The sequence below is a fragment of the Oryzias latipes genome, chromosome 14 (assembly GCF_002234675.1).
Source record: "Oryzias latipes chromosome 14, ASM223467v1".
NCBI lineage: Eukaryota > Metazoa > Chordata > Actinopteri > Beloniformes > Adrianichthyidae > Oryzias > Oryzias latipes.
The window spans coordinates 7,842,393-7,868,262 of record NC_019872.2 but is presented as its reverse complement, the minus strand read 5'-3'; the positions used below and the strand labels follow the sequence as shown (position 1 = coordinate 7,868,262).

The window sequence follows — 25,870 nt, the reverse complement described above, 5'->3', positions numbered from 1 at the left end:
TTTACTGAGGTATTGAGATAAGTTGGCCTATGTATGTTATTGGGCAAAATATACAACTATGACATCAAGCCATTGCTTGGCTTAGTATGGAAATACAAAAATTAGACTTTAGCTCCAGGAATGCAGCTCTGGTTTCTGGTTATTCCTTTCAAAGATGTTGTAGTCACAGACCTTTTTTTTTTTTTTTTCAAGAGATCTGTGGCATCTTAAAGAAGCACTCAATTGATTTCAAGCCAACTTTTATTGTTTTTCGTGCATCAGGTTTTACTTTTGCCTTATGAGGCAAAATTAAAAATCTATCGCTACTGGAAAATATTCTATAAAGCCTCAGTTTTACTTTCCTGTTGGTAAGCATTAGTTCAAAATGATTTAAAAACTCTCATCTGAGTTCTTTTATTAGAATGAGTGTTTCAGGAAACCAGCCTGCGTTTTGGAGGATGACTTGAAAGTAATGAGCAAGTCAATGACAAGTGAGAAGACGAGACGGGCAAATACAGTACACCACAGAGCTGAGACAAGACCAAACATATTACAGTACTTTGAGTCAACCCCAGCCCCCCATGATGCTGCTGGTTTATTATGACAAAGGAGTGAGCATTCAAACACGTATTGAAAATAGCAACGCTTTAATAAAGAGCAATTTTCTTTACAAGACTGCAATGTCTAGCTAGCTAGGTGACCACTGGCATTGACATCCATGGTGTTTTACAGAAATGCAGTTTTGGTAACAGGTTGAAGATGATGGGTTGCTTGCAAGTTACATTTCTCCATGCAAGGCAGCCTTCAACCAGTTACAGACTCTACATTGTAAAACAGTTGATTATGAATGTCAATTAGATTTCATGTCAGGAGGTAAGTAAAAAAAAGAATAAAACAAAACAAAAGAACCCAAACTTCTGTGAAATTTCCTTAACATATTCCAAACACACCGGTAAGAGAAAGTTCACACAATGGTCATGCTTTTACCGGGCACACGAGCCAATAAAAAGACAACACTTAATCATGCAAAAGAAACTGCTTCGTTTCAAAATAAAAGAAACAAAATCTGTGGAATTGTTCAGTTTTTCATCCATCCTTAGTGACCTTGAAGTAGAAGCTGCGCTTTGATGATGACTTTGGTGCAAAAAAAATGTTCCTGTTTTGAAGAGGACAGACCCTGTCCTGTCCACTTCCTCAATGAAGACACTCTTGGTATAGACCAGATGTGAGAGTTTGCCCTTCAATCCCCGCCCACCCCTACCCAAACTCCTTTACTTGACTACTGGCGATGGACACAAACGTTACAAACATCGACCCTGCCCTCCCTCCCATCCCTGGATGATGAGTCCAAACTACGACCATTCAAACACAGATACGGCAATAAAATGTCCCATGTACAGTATGTCATCCAATGGGGCTTCAATCACTTTACATAGAGGGTACGTCTAAAAACACATGAACATTATTACCTATATACAGAGGGGACACAGTAACAGTCAGAGGTTGGCAGAGGACAGATTGAGTTGCGTAGTGGGGCTGAAGTGCATGAATGACGATAGCCTCCAGCTGACATAGACAAACCACTGAAATAAGGGTTAATGGTGTGTGTGAAACGACAGATGCTCATTCATTGGTGAAATTTTGGAGAATTTATGTCCAATTGGTCTACAACAGTAGTATCTGTGCCTGTTGGGGAGCCATTGCATCAGGAAGACTGGCGTTACAGTTCAACCTTTGCCCACGGGAATCTATCAACCAAACGAGCAATTCTTAGACGACATCTACTGTTTAAATGTTGTAGAAATAACCAGCTCGTTCAGCTTTAGTTGCCTGCAGAGGCTCGCCTCACATTTATTTGAATTCCCAATTTTGTCTGTGATCCTTAAGCCACCTTGGGTCGATGTGTCACATTGTCACAAAAACACGCAACGCTAATTTAGTACACGCCACTGACTCGCTTAGAGATCCTTCATGTCAAACCAAAGGAAATGACCCTGTTTATCTCTATGCAAAGGCATGTGCCCATAAACACACACACACATTACATGTACATAGAACAGACACAGTCAATAGAAAACGACTTAATCCCCTATCAATTATTGCCCCTTTTAAATGTACATCGCAGCAATGATTTTAGATGTTTGTGCAGCAGAGCTTTGTCCCCTCTCTGAAGGTTTGTGCTATATATATATATATATTTATATTATCACCAACTGTGGGTCTCACTTGACCTTGGGTCTGTTCGAAAATTCACATTAATGTTTAATGCCTCATTAAAGCGTCCTCGTCTCCGCCTGTCCGAGTTGATCTGTACACATCACTTCAGGCATGACCAGGGTTCTGATGTAAAGAGATGACCCCTAGTTAGTTCATGAGTTTACCGGACTTAACTCTGTACCTTTATCTGCCGTGTCCATATACTGGATAAACAAACCTTCCAAAAATACAGCTGTTTGTCCTCTGCATTAAGGGTTGGACATGTGCCGTAGTGACTACCCTAACCTAGCTTTTTTGAAGTGGAAATAGACTTGATGCTAAATTTGGACAGGAAAAATGCTCAGGACAGGAAGGAAATAACATTTCTAACTAGCTAGACTGAAAGTCACCCTTTGAATAACTGCCATAAGAGCAGAAAAAGGTGTAACAGAGCAAGTTATAAAATAACCCCGCAGAGTAAAAAGAAACATTTGTACAGAAACCGGATGTTGACACAGAGAAAGTACAATGCTACAGCAGAAAAAGCTTTCTAAACAGGCTACAGATATGAGAAAGACAATACTGGGATTTGCACGATATTGCACAGCTGCAAACAGAGACAGCAAAAAGAAACAGTGTGTACAGCACATCCCCAAAGAGCAAAAGTTAGCGTGAAAGGTTTGTTTACATCCAAATGCAACAACTGGGTCTGGCTCAGTGCTTCCATCAGTTAGTTCCAGTGCAGTAACACATTGGCACCTGGCAACACAGTAATGACATCAGGTACCTACAGAGAAACAATTCACACACTAAACATCTACGTCCGTCTACAGTCACACAAGCGTGCTCACAAATCATTGTTTTACGCATTTAAGAACAAATGGAGCTTATAAAGAGAAAAAATGTTCGACACGCTGAAATATTAGAAAAAGGGGCACGCACGACAAATAAAAACGTCTGACATCAGGCAATGAATGATGCAACCAGAAACCAATCTGAACTAGATGCTAAAATCTCCTACACAGAATCACACCCTTGGCAAAGTTCACATTTAGTAAAGTGCCAGCAAACAATCCAGTTAGAGAAAGAGATGTGCTTCCTCCAGGCCTGGTTCAGCTTGATGATGAAGAGAGCCGCAGGTAAGCCTTCATGAAAGAAAGTATTAGTGAGCTTCGAGATGGCAAAGTATCTTCAGGACTTCCATGTCGCTGTCAGTCTTTAGCTTCAGCGGAGGTCGTAGCTGCCACTTCAAGTGGCAAATCAAACATAGGATGAGTTGGATGGGTGCAGAGTGTCTGGTGCCACAGCTCTGTACTCCTTATAGGTTCAGAAACTGAGATTAGAAGCCACATGGAAAGAGGAGAGGAGATTAGAGGATCAGGTGATATGACACTGACATCAGCATTTCATCTATTTATCCATCCTCTGGTCCTCTCTCCTCCCTTTCCCTCTTTGGCCTCCGCTGTCGTTCCCCTGCGCTGGATTTGTGTTCGCTGTTGACTCTTCCTCTCCATCTCTTTCCTTTCAGCTTTGCTGCCATGGTTACACCATCATCCCTACATGAAGTGCATCTGCAGAAGACGAGGAGAGAATCAAGAGTAATTTAGCTCCAACAAAACATCTCATCATGCGTTCACACATGTATTGACAAGCAGATTACCAGTGTGCCAGGAAAACAGCTTCTTGGGATATAACAATTCAATACGCAATTATGTGACTTCTTCATTTATTTGGTCCTTAGATACTCTAGCAGTTTTTTCTTATAATTACTCACTTTGAACCACCCCCATTCGTATTTGAGAGTTTTTAAAGATCTTGTAGATCGTCACTAAAGGTCCTAGGCAGTCTTTAAATGGAGTTTAGAGGAACAGTGATACTTCAAACTAAGTTTAAGGCTTTTATTTGTTCACTCAGTGAATGAAACACTCATTTATTAAAAAAAAAAAAGATAAATGACCTTTTGTGGGCTGTTGTTTTCCTAGAACAGCTCCTTAATTACTTGATGCTCATTAAAAATGAAAACAACAGTTTAAAAAAATGCCTGAAGTTTCTAATTCTTTTGTGTTAAAAATTTTTCTAATGATCACATTCTTTGGCATTCTTCTTTGAGAAATGTTTGCCCCAAGTAATTCAGCTGTTTTATAAGACAAATTCGAAAGTATCTTTTTCCCAATATCAACCATTTTCAGAATGTGTGTTGGCATAGTTACGGTGTAAATATCTTTGTCAGTTGTTGAATTTATGTAATTTAACAATGGCATATATTTTAGAGTACCGCTGTGAAATTACAGTATCTATACTTTATCAAGTAATAAAATGCTTTTCTCAGCTTAGTATGAAGTTTGAAGTAATGACATTTGAAATGTTATGCTCTTATGGTTGATTCTAGACGCCTAGTTTGTATTTCCCTCCCACACGCTTTTGTCACTCAGCCGCTGCTGTGCATTTAAAAACAGGTTCTGCTTTTTATCTAAAATGTGGATGTGTTTATGTCACCTGTGTTCCCGGAATGGGTCCAAAGGGATTGGTGGGTCTCAGGACAGGCTGGTTGTACATGACGGTCTGTGCGGGCATCATAGGAACGCCTCCCATTTGATGACTCATCTGAGGAGGGAGCTGGTCACATACATAAGTACAGATGGAAAATTAAAGTCATTTAGCATTCGATGTATAACTTAAAGATGTAAATATAGTTATGACATGTAAAAAAAAAAGGTTTTATACATCAAAATATGCAGAATAATGTATAAAAGGTGTAATTCCAATAATAATTTGACTCATTCAAATGTTTGCCTACAGAGGAGTTTGACGCATTGTTACATCCCTACCATGCTATGCAACAGGTATCTGCTGTTTGTGCCAATGAAATGTCTGGGATATCAACTCTGACAATGCTTTGTATTAATCATAGTTTGTTAAAAAAAAACAAAAACAACAATCTGTACTGATGTGTGAATTTCAAATAGGGAATGCTATTGTAGAAAAAGTTCTAAACTACAAGTCTGTGCTGCTTTGCGGCCTTTGCATGGTTCAACCTTGGTGCCATCCTTTGTTAAAAAATAGCCTGTCTCAAACATTTTTTAATTTCAGTATTCCTTCTCACTGTAAAATGTCACTAACTGATGTTCCCATTTGTTATCTGAAGGAATGGTTTTCTCAGACATTGCTTCTGTATTTTGACCCGATTTATGTTTAAAATTTGTTTTGTTTTTTTAAACTAAGATTGTATTGTATTTTTATAAGAAAATAAAAGAACACATTTGAATTATGTCCTTAAATTTGGAGCTTCGTAAGTGAGAAACTCTGTGTATTTATCAAAAAAAAAAAAGAAGAAAAAAGGCAGGAAATAAAGTTTAAAAGTTGTTAGGGGTTATTTCGTACCATTCCGTACACAGGCACTTGGGGTGTTGTCATAGGAAAAGCCACAGGCGCTGGAGCCTGTACAGGAAAAAAAACACAAGAACACAACATGTGATTTTTTTTCTGATGCAAACAAAAGCCAAACAGTGTTTATGAAGAATTGTCAAAATGTTCTGAGCATTTGTTTCCTTTTTTTTTCATATTCGCTTGCTTCTTGCACACAAATGGAAATAAATTCCTAACCTTTAAGCAGCAAAAAGAAGTATGGCATTGCTAAGTTACAGTGGCAGCTTGACAGCCAGTAATAACCACAAGGGTTGAAACTGAAACTGCAACGCGGCACTACCAAAAAATTCTCGCCTCCTAATTATTTTTGTTGCATCAACAAAACTGCCTTAATAAAAAACGTCAACAGCACAAATGTTAAAAGGAGAGACGTTATAAAAGGAAGAAAATATTAGGATGAGGTCTTAAGGAAAACTTACGTATCCAGTATAGATCATCCCATTCTGTAAAGAGGTGGAGAGAAAAGGAAGGGAAAAAAAAAGGTCAACAACCCAATTCATAATGCTTAGATTACAGTTGAGCTCATTCGTTTTCTCCAAATGGTCAAGGAAGATGAACCAGACCTTTTCCCATTTGTCATGATAAATTCTCCTCTACTCTATTCAAGTCATGTCTCGGGCTTTCCGAGCCATTTGCTGGTGAAATGAACAGTTTCACTTGAGAGTCTATTCAGGCCAAAATGAAGAAGATGAAACCGGATTGAATAGAAGAGACGTGCAGAAAATCAGTTTGGAGCACAAAGGGAATTGACAGAGATGGAGAAATGATGGCGCTCTCGACGGTTTGAAGCTCTTTTGAGGACAGTAAAGACGGTACAAATGCACTCAGCTACTGAGGCCATAGGACTACACTGTTTCATTGAGCACTACTGCAACTGCAAAAAAAGGCTAGATTTATTCTACCATATGCAAGCTGTGTCCGTAACCCTTGTGCTATCCTAGGCACTTTACCATTGGGAGTTGGGTCATCTAGACCCACTAGACAGTGCTCTGAACCTTTTTTCTTCAATGATTTGTGATCTTCACTGGTGTCCATGGATTACATGAAATCTTTCCACCTTTATCCACCTTTGTCATGGTAGGAAGAACACATCAATGTAAGGGTGGGGTCATCTAAGATAGCACAAGGGATAAACTTTATATAGATTTCACTTCACATGATGGGTGTCAATATCTCTCCTCACAATGCTTAGATTAGGGGTCTGCAACCTGAGGCTCTGGAGCCACATGGGGCTCTTTTACCCCACTGATTTGGCTTTAAAAACACTCAAAATAATAGTAATTCTAAGAAGCAAGGGTTACTTTTTTGGCATTGATTTAATTGTAACTAATCATTTATATGAAGTTACAGCAATAATGGTTAAAGAAACTTAAAGAAAAATACACCAATGCTGACTCAGATTCAAATGTTTGAACTTCTGTATGCTTCGTTTATGATGGAAAAATGTTGAAAACACATTTTATCCAGCTAAATGATGTTTAGTTGCTGGCAAAAGAAAAATTTCTGAATAAATTTATACATCTTTATTCCAGTTTTTAGGACCCTAAACCTCCTAATTCCTGTTAATATTCAGTTTTACTGCACTAGCAAGTCAGGACAAAATCTAAAGCACCCCAAGGTGTAACAAGAAAAAAGGCTGTTTATGACTTGTGTTGTTGTTGGTGAAGATTAGCTTCAGCATTGTTGCACAGAGTGTCTAAAAAAAGAAATCATGTAACCCTTTCTCAAAGTAAAAATAATTTTGTATTTAGAAAAAAAATGTCTGTTTATATTTTGGCTTTAATTATTAATAGTAGACAACAATTCATTTATATGTGCCATAAAAGTAACATGAATACAATCACCGTAGTAGCATTTGATTTAGAGGGTCTGTAGGACTTTGTGGCTCCTAAAGGGGTTTTGGTCAGAGAGATTTTGGCCTAAATGGCGCTTTCGGTGTTGAAGGTTGCATCCCTGATGCAAACACCATTTCCATGTGTTTTGATTTACCATCTGAGGGACAGGCATGGGTGCAGGCGCCATGGGATGAGTGGTGTGAGTCCAGTTGGTGCTGGTGCACATGGTCTTAGACTGCCAGCCACTTCCTCCTGTGGGCTTCTTCTCCACCAGCTGACTCCACTGAAGCTCTGGCCTAACACACAAAAACATCAGAGGGTTTACCACTGTGCGCACAATTTATTAGATGAGACCTCAGACAGATTTGATGTCGCTTACTTTTTAGCTGGCATCCCCCCAAACTGCAGGTCTAAGGGAAAAAATTATGTATTAAAAAAGAAGCAACCCTGGAAGATGAAAGAATTTGAGGTAATGACGACGAGTCGTGCTTATACTCACTGCCAACCAGATTTGCTAACGAGGAGTCCAAATCATTGGGCAGCATTTTCCCCGAGTGCAGTTGGGCTCCTGGGCTGTGAATCTGAGTAGGTGGTGATGGCTTTAGTAGGTCACCTGTTATCCAGATGTAACCATGGCAATGTGAAAGGAGAGAAGAGGAGAAATTAATCAAGAGCAAGAAGCGAGCGGCCATCCCAGACACACAGTGCACGTGTTCTTTGTTGTGTGCTTGCATATAACCGTGTGCGCCTCTTGTGTCCGCAGTCTTACCTCCCCAAGCGTTGTTGTTGTTGGGCACAGTGTGTGTGGTCTGGATGGGGGGGAAGTGAGGCTGCAGGGTGAACAGCTCGCTGGTCAGGTTTGGCACACTACGGCAAGGAGGATAAAAATGTGTTTATTGTTTTACTTTAAAAAAATTGGATTTATGATGACTGCAATGCAAAAGCCTTGGCAGTCAAGAGCAGAAAATTAAGAGCAGGCTTGAAGACTCACTGATTATTGATGGTAACGATGGGCGAGTTGGAAAAGAGATCTGCGGCTCCTCCACTGCTGTTGGCACTGCCCACTGATTGGGTGCTGGGCGAAGCGTTGGGCGTCTGAATGTCAAATACCTTATGACCGTCTTCCTGCACGTAAAACAGAATCCATTATTTCCTTTTGTAAATTATCCTCGGCAACTGCCTTATTAAATATGGCAGCTCATGGTGATGAAAATAAACTATCCTGCTTGTTTTATCTGTTGAAAGACGTTGCTGCAGGAGTTGCATTATTTAGACTCCTGGTTCTTTTTTGTTCTGTGAGCCTCCCTGTGCTGTGGGCCAGAAGCCAGAAACAGTATTTCACTGTACCAAAGAATTTATGCAGGAGGTCCATTACACTTTAACAATGGTGTGGAGCACAAAGAACGGGAACATATAGATTTTCGCACAGTCCACACTTTTTTCCAGTGAGTTCTCTCCAAAAGAATCAGTGAAAAGCTTTGTACACAATCATCTTGTGGTTCATCCACAATAAAATTGGTTTCCTGTAAGTTATGCCTGAACCCGAAAGCAGTGGGTGCATGTAAAGCGTTTTTAAGTGGCCTATGAATGCATTGCCTTGTGCTGCTGCAGCCGGTTGTCTTCTGTTTTGTCGTCCATACGACTGAGAGAGATCCCAGCGCTGGAGAGGGACGACACCGTGCTGGATCTGCAGGTGAGAGACAAATAAACATGTACTCCAAATCCGCAAAAAAAGAAAGAAATTCCATTAATTTTTGTACCTATCTCCCATAATTTCTTATTTGAAATCCAGATATATGATCAACACTATTAGGTGAAAGTGTTTCGATGAACTTAAATCTTAACTAGAAGGTTGCACCTTAAAAAAATAAAAAACTAGAATCATGACAGTACATTCATGTCTCTTTTTAATCCATTTGCTGTGGTTCAGTTGATGTATTAACAAAACTTAGCATGCACCCTACAAGGCTGCAAAAGCTTAAAATGTGAATGAGAAAAAAAATCACATTGAACTTTCTACATTTTCTCTAAATGCTGGATGGATCGCTGATGCTGGTGGAAATACACACATGTTCAACCAAAGTGTGTACTGCAAAATATCTGAAAATATTGTTGATTTAATTATAAACCTTCCTTTATTTCCAGTGAGTCACAGAATAGCAGAAAGTGGAGACCCCTCTGAGGGGCTGGTGACCTTTGAAGAAGAACTGTGACTGATTACAGACAACAGTGGGAATTCAGACAATTCAATCAAGCTATGTGAGTGAACGCAATTTTGAGTCCAAATTAACCACAAATTCCAAAGAAAACTGTTGCTAATTTAGTGAAGCTAATTTGTTAGAGCCTCTTGTGAGTCTGGGGGGTTGACTTCCTACTAAGTGTTCTCCTAAATGAATGAATATTAAAAAACAAATCTGACAAAATGCCATTTTTGAAGTAGAATAAGTGGCTGCCAATTAAGATTTTAGCTAAAACAAAAGTCTCCTTTACGGTTATCTGCAAATGAACAACACTGCAATAAGACGTAGATGAGTTTTATGAAATGTATGACATGGGATATTTTTTTATGTCCTTGAGGTCATTTTTTCCCTTGTATATTTTAGTTATGGTCCAGAGGTTTTGGTTATAAAAACAATGCTAATAACAAATTAAGGTAACACCACTCAGTCCTACAGTGGTAGGGGCTGTATACTACCAATCAGAACAGAAATGGTGGTAAGCGGGCTGTCACCTTTCTTGTCGTTTCCTCTTACCTGCTGGCAGTAGACAGGTCCTTCAGCTTCCTGCCCTCCAGAGAAGCTAGATGCTGCTCCAGAGCCTCCAGGAGGGAGCTGGGGGCCTGACAGGGGGCAAGGGGTGGGGTGGAGTGAGGAGATAAGATTAGAATCGCTACCAAGTAAATAAAGTGGGGAGTACAGCTCTCGCACCAATCATTTTTATCTCACATACATACAAAGAAAAGACAGCCGCAAAAAGACATTACCCTCAGATTCACTATCTGCACAACAGCTCTTTTGTTCATTTATTTATTTATTTTTTGCATTTGGTTTCATCAGGTTTGGTTGACACATGCAAACATTAGCCCTGGCTCATGCAAGCAAAACCAGCAACAGGACAGACGGATCAGGACAGAGCGGAGCATCCTCGCTGCAGGGATCCAGAGAAACGCCACAAACACATCTCTGAACCATCTAATGAGCCCATGCAAAAGGCTGGCAGTCCACAGACGCTCTCGTAAGCACACCCACTTACACAAGCCCACATGTAAAGAAAATCACATCCAAAAGAGTTAACTCCTGGACTCCACTGGTGATCAAAAGCCGGATTTAGAGGTTATTTTGGGGGGGTTGATTTCTCAAATATTGTCAAAGAATCTGGTCTAAAGATCCTGCTGGAAGCCAAGTAAGTTAACTCAGTCAAATGTAAACATCTGGTGAGAAGCCAGGTATACACATTAAGCAGCTGGCAAGCCCTCCTTGCTGGAAAAAGGGATGAATGGATTTATTTGGACCACATGTGATACCAAGGTTTTCATCCAGAGCTTTACATTTCAGCATTAGACAAATGCAGTCACAACAGGCAAAGAAAGGATTTCTAAGATACTTATTTTAGGGGAAAAGAGTAAAATGCGAATTCTGGATATCCTTCTTCAGAGAAATCTAGAATATGCTAAAAGTTTAAAAGTAAAACAGACACATATCTAGAGCTGAATAAAGGCATGGGTCACTATGTTGTTGAATAAGGGCATATAAGGTCTCCATAAGCACTACAAACATGAGAAAAGTCAGCTCTTTTCAGTTTGTCACTTGATTTTTTGGCACATTGGAAACATCCAATCTTGCATCCACTGAAAAGAAGAAGGCTAAATAAAAGAAGAGAATATGTAGTACTTATGATGGCATTATGCACACATATCCAAGTCATATTTGCAGAAACCTATTCAATAAAAACCATTCGCTGCTCTCCCCACAGCTAATGCAAAGGGACTTAAACGTTTGACTGCCTATGTGGGAAAAAAACAAAAAAAAAAGAACAAGAAATTTTGTGCTGACTTGTTTGTCTCATAAGCCTGTGCGTAAACAGACAGTCCTTTAATATTTACACTGCTGGAAAGACTTGTGAAAAAATTCAGACAGATGTTAAAGACTAAGGCCCCAGTTGTAGACATTTGAATCTACAAAATAGAATAAAACCATTTTTTATTCTTTTATGTAAAATCTGCTTTGAAGGCCCACTCCGATGAAAATCGTGTTTTTGGGGTTTTAACATTTTCTTATATCATTTTTGCGATGGTGGACTTTTATTTTAAAAAAAAAAGCTCAAATTTGAATTTTTGAATATTTCATTGTAAATCAGCAAAAAATGCTGTTGGAAAAAGCTTGTAGGTGTGACGTAGAACGTATAGCGAGCAAGCTCCACTGGGATGCATTCGCTTGCAGAAGACTAGATCCGTGTATGTCTTCATTTTGGACATCCAAGCTTAAATCTGGTTTAAAACTGTACGTCTGGATAGCTCCAGTACTGCTCGCCATTTTTCTTGCACTCCGTAATGTTAGGTTGGAGTTGTGAGGGGCTGTAAGCTAGCGGGAGAGAGAGAGTAAACGGATGGATGACAGGAAGTAGGGGTGGATTTACTACGGGCCGATGGTCCCGCCCCCCAACTCAAAGGCAAATTTTTTAATGAGCTAATGCTGCTCTTCAGAAACCATGTCCTATTCTATATTTTGGCTAAAAACAGCACAATCATAATTCAAAAAAAACACTGGGAACATTTTTAGATGATCGGACTGGGCCTTCAAATCTCCCACCTTTTAGTAAGATTTGCTGTGCAATCATTTCAGAAAAAGTTCCTCTAGGAAAAGTGGAGAAAAGGGTTTCCTCTCTGTTCTAGACTCTGTTCAAACAGAAAAGGTACAAAGCGAGGAGTTAAAAGAGAGTGAAGAAGAGAGGAGGAAGACGGGGCAGCTGCAGTGTGGGCAGGTCTGTAGGGTGAGTAGGGAACGGGAGCGTTTAGAATGAAGCATTATGGGACTGACTTGACGGATTTCTAAACTGGTTGATTGACTGATTGAGATGAGATGTAGACTGACCTGTGTGAGATCGGGGCTGTCGCCCTGATCTATCCCAACTCGCTGTGTCACAAAAAAGGAAGTAAGGGTAGGGGAAGGAGGAGGGAGGCAAAATGAAAATAAACCAAATGTCGTAATAAAACAAAAATAAGGAGTAAACCAAAGCATAAAACCCACAGAGTTAAAGAGGGGGAGAGACACGTGAAGGAGGAAGAGGAAGAGGAGGAGGAGGAGGAGGAGGGAGAAAGAAGAATCAAACCCAAGCGTTCATTTCAACATGCAGTGGCTGGAGAGGAAAACAAATAAAAGACAACAAAGGAGGGAAGGGAGGGGGGGCACATGCACAAACATACGAACAGCTATATATACAGAGTTTATGTACACACACACACTTACACACTAATAAATGCACACACACACTGAAATCTGGAGACCGGTTGGAAATGGATGCTGAGGACGCTGACTGATTAAACAGGCAGGGCAGAGAGGGCAGACAACAGGTCACATGACTGCGAGGAGAAAAACATCCAAAAGGAAGACACTCAACTAATGTTGACTTTGAACAGAAGGAGAAGGGAGGGACACAGATGACACACAAAACAGACAAACACATTTTGTTAGACAGGTAAAATGAATGGGTCCTTAAAGTCAACGTTAGTCTGTTGTTTCGCTTCATTTTTTCTTTTTCTTTGGACCAAGCGGCTGCACCCCAAACCTTCTTCCAAAAAGGCACGAAACCAAGCAGTGAGACAGCCTTTGAAGATGGCGCATGAGTAAATGACACGCAGTCTGCAGAGAATAAAACTATTTATATCTGCTGTGAAGCCTAGCAAGAGCTGCGGCTGACTAACAGCCATTTTCTTACATTTATGGGTTGCATCATATTTCTTGAAGAATAGTGGGGGAAAAGTAAAGAGCGGGAACAGGGGGACAGAGATAGGGACAGAAAAGAGCTTGCTTGGGCATGCAGTGCAGGCATGTTAACAGGCAGCATGTAAGGGGTCCCTCAGCTAAAAGCTGTACATGAGTGACTCTCCGACAGGCTAATAAGACCAGTAATGACTGTCTTGGAATAACTATTGCCTAACTCTGGAAAAGAGAGGGGCAGAAACAGGGGGATGTGTGGATGCAAAAAGAGAAAATTAAAGAGAGGAAGACCCCGGGCGCTGATCTTCGGTCCCTTTGGGTCGGAAGGTATTGACCGTAAATCAGAACTCCAGGGTGACAGAGGTCTGGAGCAAATCTCAACAGGTTTAACTTCTGAGCAGATTCAAGATGAAATTAAAGAGTCAATTTAATAAATCTGTAATTCTTAAGTGGCATAAATCTGCTGAAGTTCCCTCCAGACGTACATCCCCCATCATCTCCTTGGGTTACACTCTGCTTCCTCCTTGGGGGGGTCAGAGTAGGACAAACAGACGTTACCTCTGCCACTTTGAGAAACTCAGACAGTTTGGTCATCCTGTTGAGGAAGGTCTTGTAGATCTCCAAAGCTTCTTTGCACTGGTTCTTCTTCATGTCAAAGTATTTTTCTGGAAAGTAATGCACACAATAAGTGGTGTGATGATCCGTTCGCTTTGTCTCATCCTTTACAAACTTCAGAATTCATGGAAGACATGGAGATGAAGGGGCATCGCGTGAATGGGATCACTGTTTTACAATCGGCAGCTTTGGCTCGGCTTCACTGATTTACCCAACATGTTGATGATGCCCTCGTTGTAAGCAGCAAACAATCGTATGGAGTCTTTAAACAGCAGCATGAAAGCAGTGTTGATCACCCCGTTAGTCAGCTCATTGGAGTTCGGCTGTGGGACAGAAAGGCGGAGTGGATCATTAAGCAGCAGAGACAGCTGCAGTCCCTCACAAGAACGGTTTCTCATCGAGTACCTGGAAATCAAGCAGCGCGTCCAGCTGGTTCTGAATGATGGGCAGAGTTTTGATCAGCTTCTCTGTGTTCATGGTGCGCATCACTCCGTCGGCCCTGGAAGGTACAGGAAAACAAGCTAACTTATTGATTAGGAAACAAAGGAACAAAGGAAACACACTGTTTTAACCTTTTTATTCTGTAAAGCCCTTTGTGTTACCTACATATGAAAAATGCTTTATAAATAAAGTTTGATTCAGTTTGAACCTGTTTAATGGGCTTTTTTGAAACAGGGAAAGTACAATCTCTTTTAGTTTTCTATATTTTCTAGATTGGTGTGAATCTTGAAAATTTTTTTTTTCATACCAAAACTAAAGCTCAGTTAAAGAATACCGTAATTGCCTGGACTAAATGCATATTTCTGAACAAAAGTTCAGTTAAAAATGTGCATTTTCTTAATAAAATCATTAGGTACAATTACAAATCGGTGCCGATGATCATTAGTGTCAAATTAGTCATCAGCTAATCTAGTAAGCAATCTATAAATTCGCTACAAAAAGACAATTTATGAACAATCTTTGTTTTTGTTCGTCTTTGTTTCTAATTTGAGGAAGATTATTTATGACTGAATGGAGAAATCAAAGACATTTCTGAATATCTGCTAAACTTCAACCTAAATTAGATGAAAAAATTAAGTTGGTGGGGAAGAATTACAAGGAGGAAGTCAGTTTTTATTTTCTTAAATAAAGGTGTGTCATCATGTTAACCTACAGTACATTCTGAAGCATGATGGTATAGGGATATGATTATCAATATTAGAATAAAGAAAATACAGCTGTCTGTGTGATTGCTACAATTACCAGAACAATTATGTGAAAAACCTCAGAAAAATGAAACAGAATGCTTAAATACATGCAAGAATCTACATTTAAATAGTGTGACTGTGAAGAAACAATTTTATTTTATGTTAAATGAGAATCTAGCCTGAACTGAAGTCTGATTTTTCCTTGTTGCATTTTAAGATTTTCTGTTAAAGATGCCAATGAAAATGGTCTTTTGGGTGTTTTTAACATGTTCTTGTGGCATTTTTCTGACGATGGAGGACATGTATGATGAAAATTAAGCTTAAAGTGCATTTTTGTATTTTTTTATTGAAATTGTTGTGAATCAGGAGCAGATGAAAATATGCAGTTTCAAAGAGAGCTTAATTGTGATGTGGAAAATACACTGGGTAGGCCACAAGCTCTCTACCAACGGTCCCGCCCACAGCTCGGAGGCAAATTTTTAATACAGTCGCTCTGCAGAAACTATAGAAAACGAGAAAGATGTTTTTGATTTTGGCAAAAAAAAATGGCATAATCATGATTAAAGGATCACTGGGAACGCTCATTAAATAGATCAAAAGATGATTAGAGTGGGTCTTCAAAGTTTAACATGACCGGTAACACGAGTTACTGTTGATCCATTCATCTAAAGTCTGAACCTTGAAATAAGCATATGATAATGATATTGCCTTTACACAAATTTAAAGCCTGTAAGCTTTCTCTTTCACTTGACAAGAAAAGTAAGACCACAAGTCAGCAGTATGTGTGTAGAACAGTGTTACCCTCTCTTCATCTTGGTGAAGTCCATTGCTGCTAGCCTGTAAGACATGGCTTTTTCATTCAGGTAGCAGCTGTAGCGTCTGATGAAAGTTGACATGTTGTATCCTGTAGGGCAGAAAGCAGACAGTGCTGTTATTGACCAGTGGTCAAACTCTGTAAACGTATCACAAACTATTTGATGTCCTTGTTTATAAAAAAGAAAAAAACTCTTCTGTCAAACAAGCAAAATTCATTTGTGAGTCCTTTGTTTGTTTTTCCTTCTTTGAATATGCAACTATGTGGTGAATAATGTTTGAATAATCAGCAACATTCAGCAGCGTCTTTTAGCAAACAAAGAGCACCTTTTTCTGTAGCTTTTACAATCCTTTTGAAAAAAGGATTTGAATTGTACTTTATTGATGGCGTTACAGAGCCAGAGAGAGTCTGACAGAAAGTCATTTTGTTAGACGTACAGCACTGCTGAGTCCACAAACAGCCAAACGGCATTAAATCACCTTGTAATGCAGCCTTATCTAGAAAGTTGTTGAGGTTGAAGAGTGTATTTCTGGAGGCAAGGTACTGCATCAATCTCTGAGAGGGAAAAATAGAAAACAAAGTCAGTGATGTATCTCCATGACAATATATAGGCATGGTGGCGTACTGTACTGGCAGATTTTCAGCCAAATAACATCCCATTTGTAGCATTATAAGCATTTCATAACAGATAAATTTATGGATGCACCTTAATTGGCATCTAGACATAACAAGTAATCCCAAATAAAGAGGAGTAAGGGTTGATGCCTGACAAATCTTTGAACAAACCTGGAGTATATCTCTGTGGGTGTGACACGTAACTCCTAAGATGACCTATATCCTGTGTTTTTATGGGCATCTTTTTCTGTTTGTGCTACACCCTAGGATTTTTTTTTTCCAATTGTGTCCAATATAATCATCTATATGGAATGCTTGTTTTATTACCATCAGGATTTAATTGAAGCAGGTAAATATGAATCAAAAATGATGGTTCTGTGAGCTAGAGCGTTAGATCTAGTTTCTTTTTATTTATTTTTTACCATAATTGCTTTTTTTCAGTGTTTATGTTTATTTCTTGTAATACTGTTTGCATAAATTGAATTGAAAAAAGGGAGCTTGAACCCATTAAGTTGTCAAACTTCATCCAAAGCCCTTTTCAAACTTTGTATATAGTGTAACTAAATGAAACAATTCTGTGGGTAACAGGATTATATCTATTGGAGAAACATCTACATTATCTCACAACTTCTTCCCTTTACTTTGGAAAGTCCTGAACTTAGTGTTACCAGACAATGTCTTGCAAATGTTGTCCTGGAAAAAGATCCATTTTCTTGACCAAATTTACCTCTGAAGACCATATTTTCCTGATCTGTAGCCTGGTTAAAGAAACCAGATTAAAAGGATTTTTATTCTTATTACTTTAGAATATATGTAAATGTTATTGACCAGTAGTATGTAACTATTGCATTTTATGAGTAAAACAATGTCCAAAATATTTTTAAAAATCCTACCTTTCTTGGGTTTTTTGAATAAATTGATATTTTTATTTGGTTTTTAGTCCGTGTTTCCATGGTGATAAGGATCAAACTCCAACTTTGTGGTTTCAAGGTCTAAATCTTAAAAATTACTCTGTCTATTAAAACTGTTCACAATCTACCTCTGTCTTACCCAGCTTTTAGTTTTAAACGAGGCGTCCTGGAAAAAAAGAGTACGATTTTAAATTAAGGAGGAATTGATGCCAACTAATTGGCCATTAAACATGAATGATTCCTGGTTGGACAGAACCTGTAAAGACAAGTGAGGCAAAACCCTCAGTCAGCTTCCAGCAGCCCTGACAAATGTTCAAAGCATCACACGCTTCCAGAGGGTCATCGTCACAGCAGTAATCTCTGCCACAACCTTTCTTTCTAGTCTGAGCCGCTCTTCGTTTAGCATGTTTGATGTTTCGCTTGTTGATCTTGCGGGGTGAGCGGCGTGCCGGGGTGATTTGTCATGCCGGCCATTGAAATGTCAGCGTGACTCTCCATCGGCCCGTGTTGGACACATGGATAAAACAGCTTCAAAGAGTCTATCTGTGAAGGGGCTGCAAAAAAATGGCTACAACATGAAAAGAAGATTTTTTTTAAACAAATCAATAACCCCAGACTGAAGAAATATGTGCTTTTGTGCAAACAGGTTTTGGTCTCTTGGTAACTTTGTGAATTTAATCCTGAAAGAAATTTAAAAACCATTGATTTTATTATATCTTTTTAAATTTTAAGCAAATCAGTTTCTCTTACTAAGATTTATTTTTATTTTTTTAAAAGGGTGCAGGGGGGGGGGGGGGGGCTTTTTTAATTAGGAACATGATTAGACAGTAAAAAAAAAATTAAGTCAGTGAAACAAATTACATTTGTCATAATATGAAATTTTTAAAAACAGCAAAGTTTTGCTCACATCGTTGCCGTACATCATGAGGTGGTGCGTGGTGATGAGTGCTTTGAAAACCACAATCCAGCTGTTGCTTGCTGTGCGCTCCAGCAGCGTGTCTGCCAGATGTGGGATGCTGACGTTCAGCTCATTGGTGCAGTGGATCAGGTCTGGAGGACACAGAGCGTGAAATGTGAGCAGGAGAGGAGCAACTCTGGGTGGAAACAGAAGCAGGTGCGTGGCCAAGAGGTTGGCTGTGCTGGTTTCAGCACTCTGTCTGCCCGCTGTAACCCCAGCTGTTCATTTACCGCAGCAGCCAGTGACAAAACAGCAATTCATATCCTCTGAGAGCTTGCGAGTTATACGGAATCGATGAAATGAGGGAACAACCACAATAACTGAAGTCACATCGACTGCTGCACTCACTGTGACTGTAACAGCACACAAATCTATACAGAAACGATTGTTTTGATAAAAGTGTGTAAAGATGGGTGAATCAGAACCATAGCGGCTGTTCCCAGTCCTACATTTGAAGCTGTAGTCCAGCTTTCCACCTCTTTTTTCAAATAAATGCGTCAAATCCAGAAAAAAGAAACAAAGAGGTAAAATCTATGCCAGCGATGTCAGTTTCACTGCATTTCTTGTGTCCATGCTGCGATATCCTTCTGAAGTCAAGTCTGTTGGAAGTGTGTTTTTTAGAGAAACAAATCCCAAGTCAACATGAACTTTGGGAATGAAATCGGATGTTTTCTGCATCTAGTGCTGGACAATCCCAGCGGGTGCCATGGTGACAAGTCTGATGCTTGTGGAAGGCACACAAGGCTACAACTTAACAAATGCTTCATTTTCCCTAGTCGCTGTGTGTAAAAGCCTCAGCAGGAACAGCAAACTGAGCCGTGATAAAAATAATATGTTCATGAAAACATGAACTCACTCAGACTGTCACCCTCTCTGCTGTATTAATGCCATGACATTTGTCACCTGCTTCAGGCTGCTGAGTGTTTACAGCTTGAGGGCGCAGGAGACAGAAATTAAACAGGAAATAACATCAGTGTGGATTCCAAAAATGTTTAGTTTCTTCACAGCATCATGGTAAAGTCCCACTCCGATCACATTTTGATCTGTAGTAAAAGCTCTCCCAGTAATCTTTTAATTACGATTAGTCCGTGTTTAGCCAAAAATCAATACACCCATCTCATTTTCGAGGGCATAGTTTCTGCAGAGCGGCAAGAGTTCATTAGAAATTCACCTCTGAGTTATGGGCGGAACTGTAGGTGCAAGTAAGTCTGCCCCCATTTCCCATCATCCATCTATTTACCCTTTCTCCAACTAGCTTACAGCCCCTCACAATCAAACATTAGCGGTGCAACAGAAGTGGCATATGTATATATATATACATAAGCCAGATATATGCATATATATTATATATATATGCATATATATATATAAGTGGCAATGGCAAGAATATCAGAGCTATCCATCTGTACAGTTTCAAGCCAGATGCCAGCTCAGACGAGGAAAACAGACACGGATCTATTTTTCTGCAAGTGGATGTATCAGAATAGTAGTCATCGGCATAGTAGTCATAGTAGTCATCGGCTCCTGATTTACAACAATCTGAATTGAAAATACTCAGAAATGCAGCTTTAATCTATATTTAATCTATAATTATATATGTCCTCCATCATGACAATAAAGCTACAAAAATAAGTTAAAAATACCAAAAACACAATATTTATTGGGGTGGGACTTTAAACGCATAACTAGATATGACTAGATATAAAGATGAATTAGTTTAAAAAGCATGCATGGTTGCCAAATTTTTATCTAAGGGTGGTCTAAATTTAGGCAGCTAAAGATCAAACTGAATGCTGGTAGTTTTATATCATGAGTGATGATGTAACTTGAACACTTGTTTGAGGCTTTTTAACACAAATGGAGTAAAGCTAGAGATCCTCAAGGACGATGTGACCTCTATAAAGCTCAGTTCAAACAAACACACAACTGTCTGCCAATAACTCCAGCTGCATCAAGGTAAAGACACAGGTAAATACACCTTTAAGTAATTAAAGTCAAGCTGAGTAATAAGAAATCTCTCATTCAGCCTAAAGACAATTTCATCAAAATAAAAAAGTTTCTTCAGTTCAATATTTCCTCCTTTCTCCATCTACAAGGATTTAGCCATCGACCTGTGCTGATGGCCAAAAGGATATTATCCAGTATGGATCATGTGATCGACAACCCCTAATTACCTCATTTAAAAATAAAATTGAACAATGCCCCTATTGAAAAGTGTATTTATGATGACGGCCTTGCAGAACATCAGGCCAAATCAAAGAAATGTCTAATCCCAGTTACAATTAATGACGGAGCCTGGTCTTTAAGTGTGTGACAGAGGGGAATTCCTCTCATAAAGAGCCTTAGTTTAAGAAGCAATAAAACTTTATTCCCTGTGCTTTAAGAATTTGGCCTTAGATAACGGAAAAAATATTGTGGGGGTGATATTGGATTGGAAGATAAGGCCATAAAAACTGCACATGCGTGTGGGACAGTGGGCTTTTTGTCATCGATTGCATTCTCGTCTATTCGTGATGAAGCTTTTCATCAGAAAACGCCGATGGTTCCCATCTAATTTGGACGCTTGTCAAATAAAAAAAATGATTTGAACCAAACCAACGGTTCCTTCCATGACACAGTCTGCTACGTCATACACTGAGTAATGCTACTGACTGTGCTTTTGGGCCAGAGGGTAATTTTTGGCCTGATTACTATTCCAATATTCCATTTCCTTCTCTCCTAAGCTCATCATCTGCTATTGGTGGTAAATAACTCTCACCATCAATGTCTTTAACCTTTTGAAGAAAATGGATTAAACTAAAGAAAAAGACTCAAACCTTGGTTGGTGAATTCTGAGCATTAGCTTTTCGTTTAATTTATGTTGCATTGCATTTGGAGAAATGGTAGAACAGTTCATATTTACTTTATCATGGGCCTTCTGCAGAAATTAAATAACAAACCTTTAAAATTCAGCAAACTGTTTCAGGGTTGTTGCCCATCAAACAGTCTGGATTTGAGAGCTGAACTACAAGGTCAATTCTTCCTGGTCTGTTCATCTGAAGAAGGATTTATCCCACATATTTATGATGAAAAACTGTTAGATGTAACGACCAATAGCTTTTTTGACTAATCCAATCAAGAACATTACATTTCCAGTTTTACACATAATCTGCTCCTTTTAATCCTTTGCAAGTGTGATAGTAAAGATAGTTAATAGATGAATTTTCACTTTAATTTATGCCTTTTTACTCCAGGAAAGGAGTCTGTAAAAGACAGTTCCTGGTTCTGTCTCCAAACATATTTTTCTGCTGTCATTCCCTCTGAAGGCTGTGATAACGGTTCCATTATCCACTGTCTGTCATTTTTTAGGGAAGCGCTTAAAAGCCAAAGACGGACAAAAAAGGACTAAAATGATGCTATGGTTGAAGAAAGATCTTAGTCCCAATATTGTTCAGAAATGACTCATCTCAGAGCACTTTTGTTAAACCTTTAGTCACTTCTCCACATAGTTCTTCTTAAGTAGTTGCAAAAGCAAATTCACTGACCTTCTGATTTTTTTTTTAAAGGTACACACATCTATTTCATGCGCCTCTGCTCTGCGTTACATTCTGTACTCGACAGACAATCAGGACCCTCCAGTCGAAGACTCATCCACTTCTGTTGGAGCAGCTGCAAATGTGTGGCTGAGCTACAAAACACTTATTCAGCTAAAATTAAATCCATCCCTTCCACAGAGGGATGAATTGAACGGCTGTGGAGTTTCTTCAAAGAAAAGATGAGAAAGGGCCCAAATGGTACAAAAGAAACGAAAGAACTACCTTGCAGAGCAAACTGACCTATTCTTCTTTTTAAACTTCTTTGTCCTTTGCACAAAGTATCTGTCATAAAAAAAATAGAATGATAAAATAAATAATTTGACTGCTGCTTCAGTTTTATTTTTAGAGGATGCATCCTCAGTTTTAGTTAACATTTTCTTATATGTTAGTTACTCTCATTCAGGCTGCATGTTCAGTGCTCCTAATAGGAGTAGAGGTATAAATCATGTAATGAAGTTTGTTTGATATCAGCATCCAGATTGCATTTAATGAAAATACAGTCAGAAATCCAACTTCAAACTCCACAGAGGAAGCAGGATTTGAAATAATTATCTCAGATTTGATACAGTTGGATTAGGATTAAAAGGAAAGTTATTTCTTAAAACTTCCTCAGCACCAAAACAAACTTGGATGCTTTTCCATAAACGGTTTTCCAGCTTTTCTGTGTCTTTTCTTTAAGAAGAAGAAGGACAGTTAGCCCTGCCTAGTGCGTTATCACCGTGTGGCACTCCTAATGAGACCATATTGCCTGTTTGCTGTGCTCTGGACTGTATAATCTGCTGCCAAACTTACCGGCTGAATGGCTGGGTGCGCAGCTGGATGCCCGGCTCTCAGATATTTGGCTACTCGCCTCTCTGAATGATTTATCCCCATTTCCTCCAGATTAGCAATCACCCCCTTCCCTCCCTCCCTCCCTCCCTCCCCCTCCCCCCTTTTCCTTGTCTGTGTCAGCCCGATTGATAAGATGCGCGCTGTATCGATCAAGTGATTAGAAAGGAGCACCAAAGCTATAACAGCAAGGGAGAAATCTATGTGATGGACTCCACACAAAGGTAATTATTATCAGGATGTGGGGATGAAAAGGCTTTTCTGCCTCATTGTACGCCCACCAGCCACTGTCCGGCTGACATTTACGCAGCAGAGGACGTGACAGTGAACTTGAATGTGCAGAAAGGAACAATAACGCACATTCTGTCTCGTCCTGTCTCAGAGGGGGTGCCGTGCCGTTCATGATGAACAGGGCCCACACTATATAACAGCGGTGCAACATGATTAGCCTACAGCAGAATGGCCTGCTTCCCCTGAATGACATGCCCATGGAGTCACTCCACCAAAAAAGAGACGGTGCGCACGCCTTTTCTGCGTAAAATCCCATCTGAGGGAATGTGATGGAGCCTAATTAGAACGGCCGCGAGCAGAACCGGGCCGGATGAGAGTGGAGGAAGCACAGCAGATGCTGTTCGTACAGGCTGTCCTTTGTGAGGGAGCGGGCATGCAGGCAGACTACAGTAAGGAAGCAGTGATGGCATGCTTAACCTACAGTCAAGGTGTTTCTTCTTGGGTCCGCTGACTTCGTGCGTCGTGGCCTTGCAAACGGCTTTGCTGATGGCAGAACCGGTCATGCTGTGCTGCGCGGCGGCGATCCGGTCCGTCAAAGACTGTCCCGACATGTTACGCAGGAGGAGGAGGAGGAAGAGGAGGTGGAGGAGGAGGTGGTGAACGGGAAGGCAGGCGGAGTGATGTCCGGGTGGGGGGAACTGGGGAGGACGATCAAAATGTCTTTAACGGTGGGGAGGAGGGAGAGTCGGCCGAAGGAAGAGGAGGAGGAGGAGGTGGATGAGGAGGAAGGAGGCAGCAGCGTTCACCGACGAGGATCCGGTGAGCGAATTCATGCGGCTGATACAAAAAAAAAATCAGATCTTCACATCAAACGATGTTTTCAATTCATTCAAAGAAGAAAATTGAAAAATGGTATAAACCTGATGACACAAAAGCCGGTCAGTGCATCAGTGAGACAATGTGCGCAGAATCATCCCTGAAAATGAGAGACGTTCCAAAAAAACGACACCAGGTCACTATAAAAAAAAAATCACAGCCTTCAAAAATGATGCTGTCCTTCAGCTTCTCCTCTTCCTCACCCGGTTTTCCTTGTAATCTATGAGCGCAGAGACCTTCTGTGATCCGCGCGGGCTGCATCCATTATCTGCTGCGTCCCCCCCCTTTCCCCCTCCTTTTTTTTCTTTTTACCCCCAAGCCTCAGAATCTCCTCACAAAGGGAGTATTTCTATTTTGAGGGTACCGATAGGCCAATTTCCAACCCCCTTATTTATTTCTTTATTTCCTCTCCAGTCAAAACTTGTGCGTAAAATGGCAGCACATGAATCAGGTGACTTGGAAAGGAGGGCGATTGGGCCACCTCTCGGGTCTGGGGAGGGCATCTTAAAGCAGAAGGATGCCCGCAGTTCCAAAGCCGGGCATCAGCTGGTTCGTCACCTTGAACGCTTCAAGCGTGTGATGTAGAAACTCTCCATGATTACCTGCTGTCCAATGAAATGCAGACACATAGAAAGGGGAAAACACAATCTGAACACAAAAGGTGCGTGATGATCTGCACACTTCTGAAATGTACGCGCGCCCCTGCACTGCAGTCTGTGCACCATTCCCTGCATTTCTCCCACCAGTGCTTAAAATGATCTAGAAATCCAGTTCTTTTTACCCCAGTAACTAATATTTTTATTTCCTTTTTGTCTTTTTATATGCTACAAAAAGTTAAATATTGCTAAACTTGATAGATCTCAGGGGAAAAAACTTCTTCAGATGAATAGTCAAGTAATTGAAAATGAACAGTGTCCTTGGAAAAAAAAGATCAATGCTCTCTATGATGTGGAGTTCCTTTTATGTCCTTTCTCAAAAGGGTTACTCATGTTTGCCTTATCAAAAACTTTATAAGAAGAGAAATCTATAAGTTCACATGACATTAAAATAAAAATGCAAAACATTTAGGCCCTCAGCAAAACGTAGTTGAAGTTTATTTTAAGTATAGCAATGGAGGAGGGGCTGCAACGTTTAAAGCTCAAAGGACCAGTTTTTCAGTGACACTGCTCAGAAAAAAGCACTTTATTTATGTTTTTGTGGCCATTCACATTCAATCATTTATAGCATGTAGCTTTGACATATTTAACCTAATTGGATTATTTTAATTTCATTTATATGTCAATTTGAACTTTTTTTGTTTGACAACAATGTAAGTTCCTTTCATAATAAAATTCACCCTGTGTCAGAAGTGTCATCCTGCTGCAGCTTTTTTGAATTTTAAAAAAGCAAATAAAACATGGCATTTTCCACCAAAGTCATAATGACATAATGGCTTACTGTCAAATATAAACCTGACAACATTCACGTTGAACCCAATTTTTATTATTCCATTAATAAACCACTTATAGCATCATTTTTCTGTTATCTGACATGTGAGAAATGTAAATATCAAGGAAAAAACTTAATTAACTAAAGAAAAGGAACAGAACTACAAACCCACTATTCAGTAAAATTGTTTACGTTTTTCTTTAAAGCCAAAGAACCACAATATAGGAATGAAGGAGCCGCATGCAGCACCTGAGCCTCAGGTCCGAGACTCCTGCTAGGAACCTTTTAAGTTTACGATTTGTAAAAATTAATCTTGAAGTATCACTTTTAGTGTATAAACTGCTTGTAATACACTTACTTTTTGCTACATGGGGGAGGTGCACCCTCTGAGTCAAACATAAACCTCTGGTTTACAGAGTCTTTATGAGGCCCTAAGCCAGCTAAAGCTGGACTAAAACTG

General features: G+C 39.8%; 1 protein-coding gene across 3 annotated transcripts; it reads right to left on the bottom strand.

Annotated features, from left to right (window-relative positions):
* Positions 1 to 79: 79 nt before the first annotated feature.
* On the bottom strand, positions 80 to 24,350 carry LOC101156840 (phosphatidylinositol-binding clathrin assembly protein). Of its 3 annotated transcripts, XM_011483209.2 has the most exons (20): positions 23,588 to 24,350; positions 18,422 to 18,564; positions 16,468 to 16,543; positions 15,976 to 16,078; positions 14,393 to 14,486; positions 14,199 to 14,310; positions 13,931 to 14,037; positions 13,053 to 13,061; positions 12,527 to 12,568; positions 10,190 to 10,275; positions 9,033 to 9,123; positions 8,428 to 8,561; positions 8,206 to 8,303; positions 7,936 to 8,049; positions 7,816 to 7,846; positions 7,591 to 7,732; positions 6,021 to 6,044; positions 5,557 to 5,613; positions 4,672 to 4,791; positions 80 to 3,746 (listed from the first exon to the last, which is right to left on the bottom strand). In XM_011483209.2, the coding sequence occupies exons 1-20, from the start codon at positions 23,715 to 23,717 to the stop codon at positions 3,732 to 3,734; spliced, it is 1,728 nt and encodes a 575-aa protein (XP_011481511.1). In that variant the 5' UTR covers positions 23,718 to 24,350; the 3' UTR covers positions 80 to 3,731. The 3 variants fall into 3 exon arrangements, with proteins under 3 accessions (XP_011481511.1, XP_004076290.2, XP_011481512.1); XM_004076242.4 differs by lacking the exon at positions 13,053 to 13,061 and having other exon boundaries at positions 23,588 to 23,717; XM_011483210.3 differs by lacking the exons at positions 12,527 to 12,568; positions 13,053 to 13,061 and having other exon boundaries at positions 23,588 to 23,717.
* Positions 24,351 to 25,870: the final 1,520 nt, after the last annotated feature.

What these genes read in the sequence shown, in the direction of transcription:
- LOC101156840 (XM_011483209.2), bottom strand. Translation starts at nt 23,717, where the DNA reads ATGTCGGGACAGTCTTTGACGGACCGGATCGCCGCCGCGCAGCACAGC. An exon ending in CAACAACAACGCTTGGGGAG is followed by an intron (nt 8,050 to 8,205) that starts GTAAGACTGCGG and finishes TCTGGATAACAG; the next exon opens with GTGACCTACTAAAGCCATCA. An exon ending in GGGGGGATGCCAGCTAAAAA is followed by an intron (nt 7,733 to 7,815) that starts GTAAGCGACATC and finishes TTTGTGTGTTAG; the next exon opens with GCCAGAGCTTCAGTGGAGTC.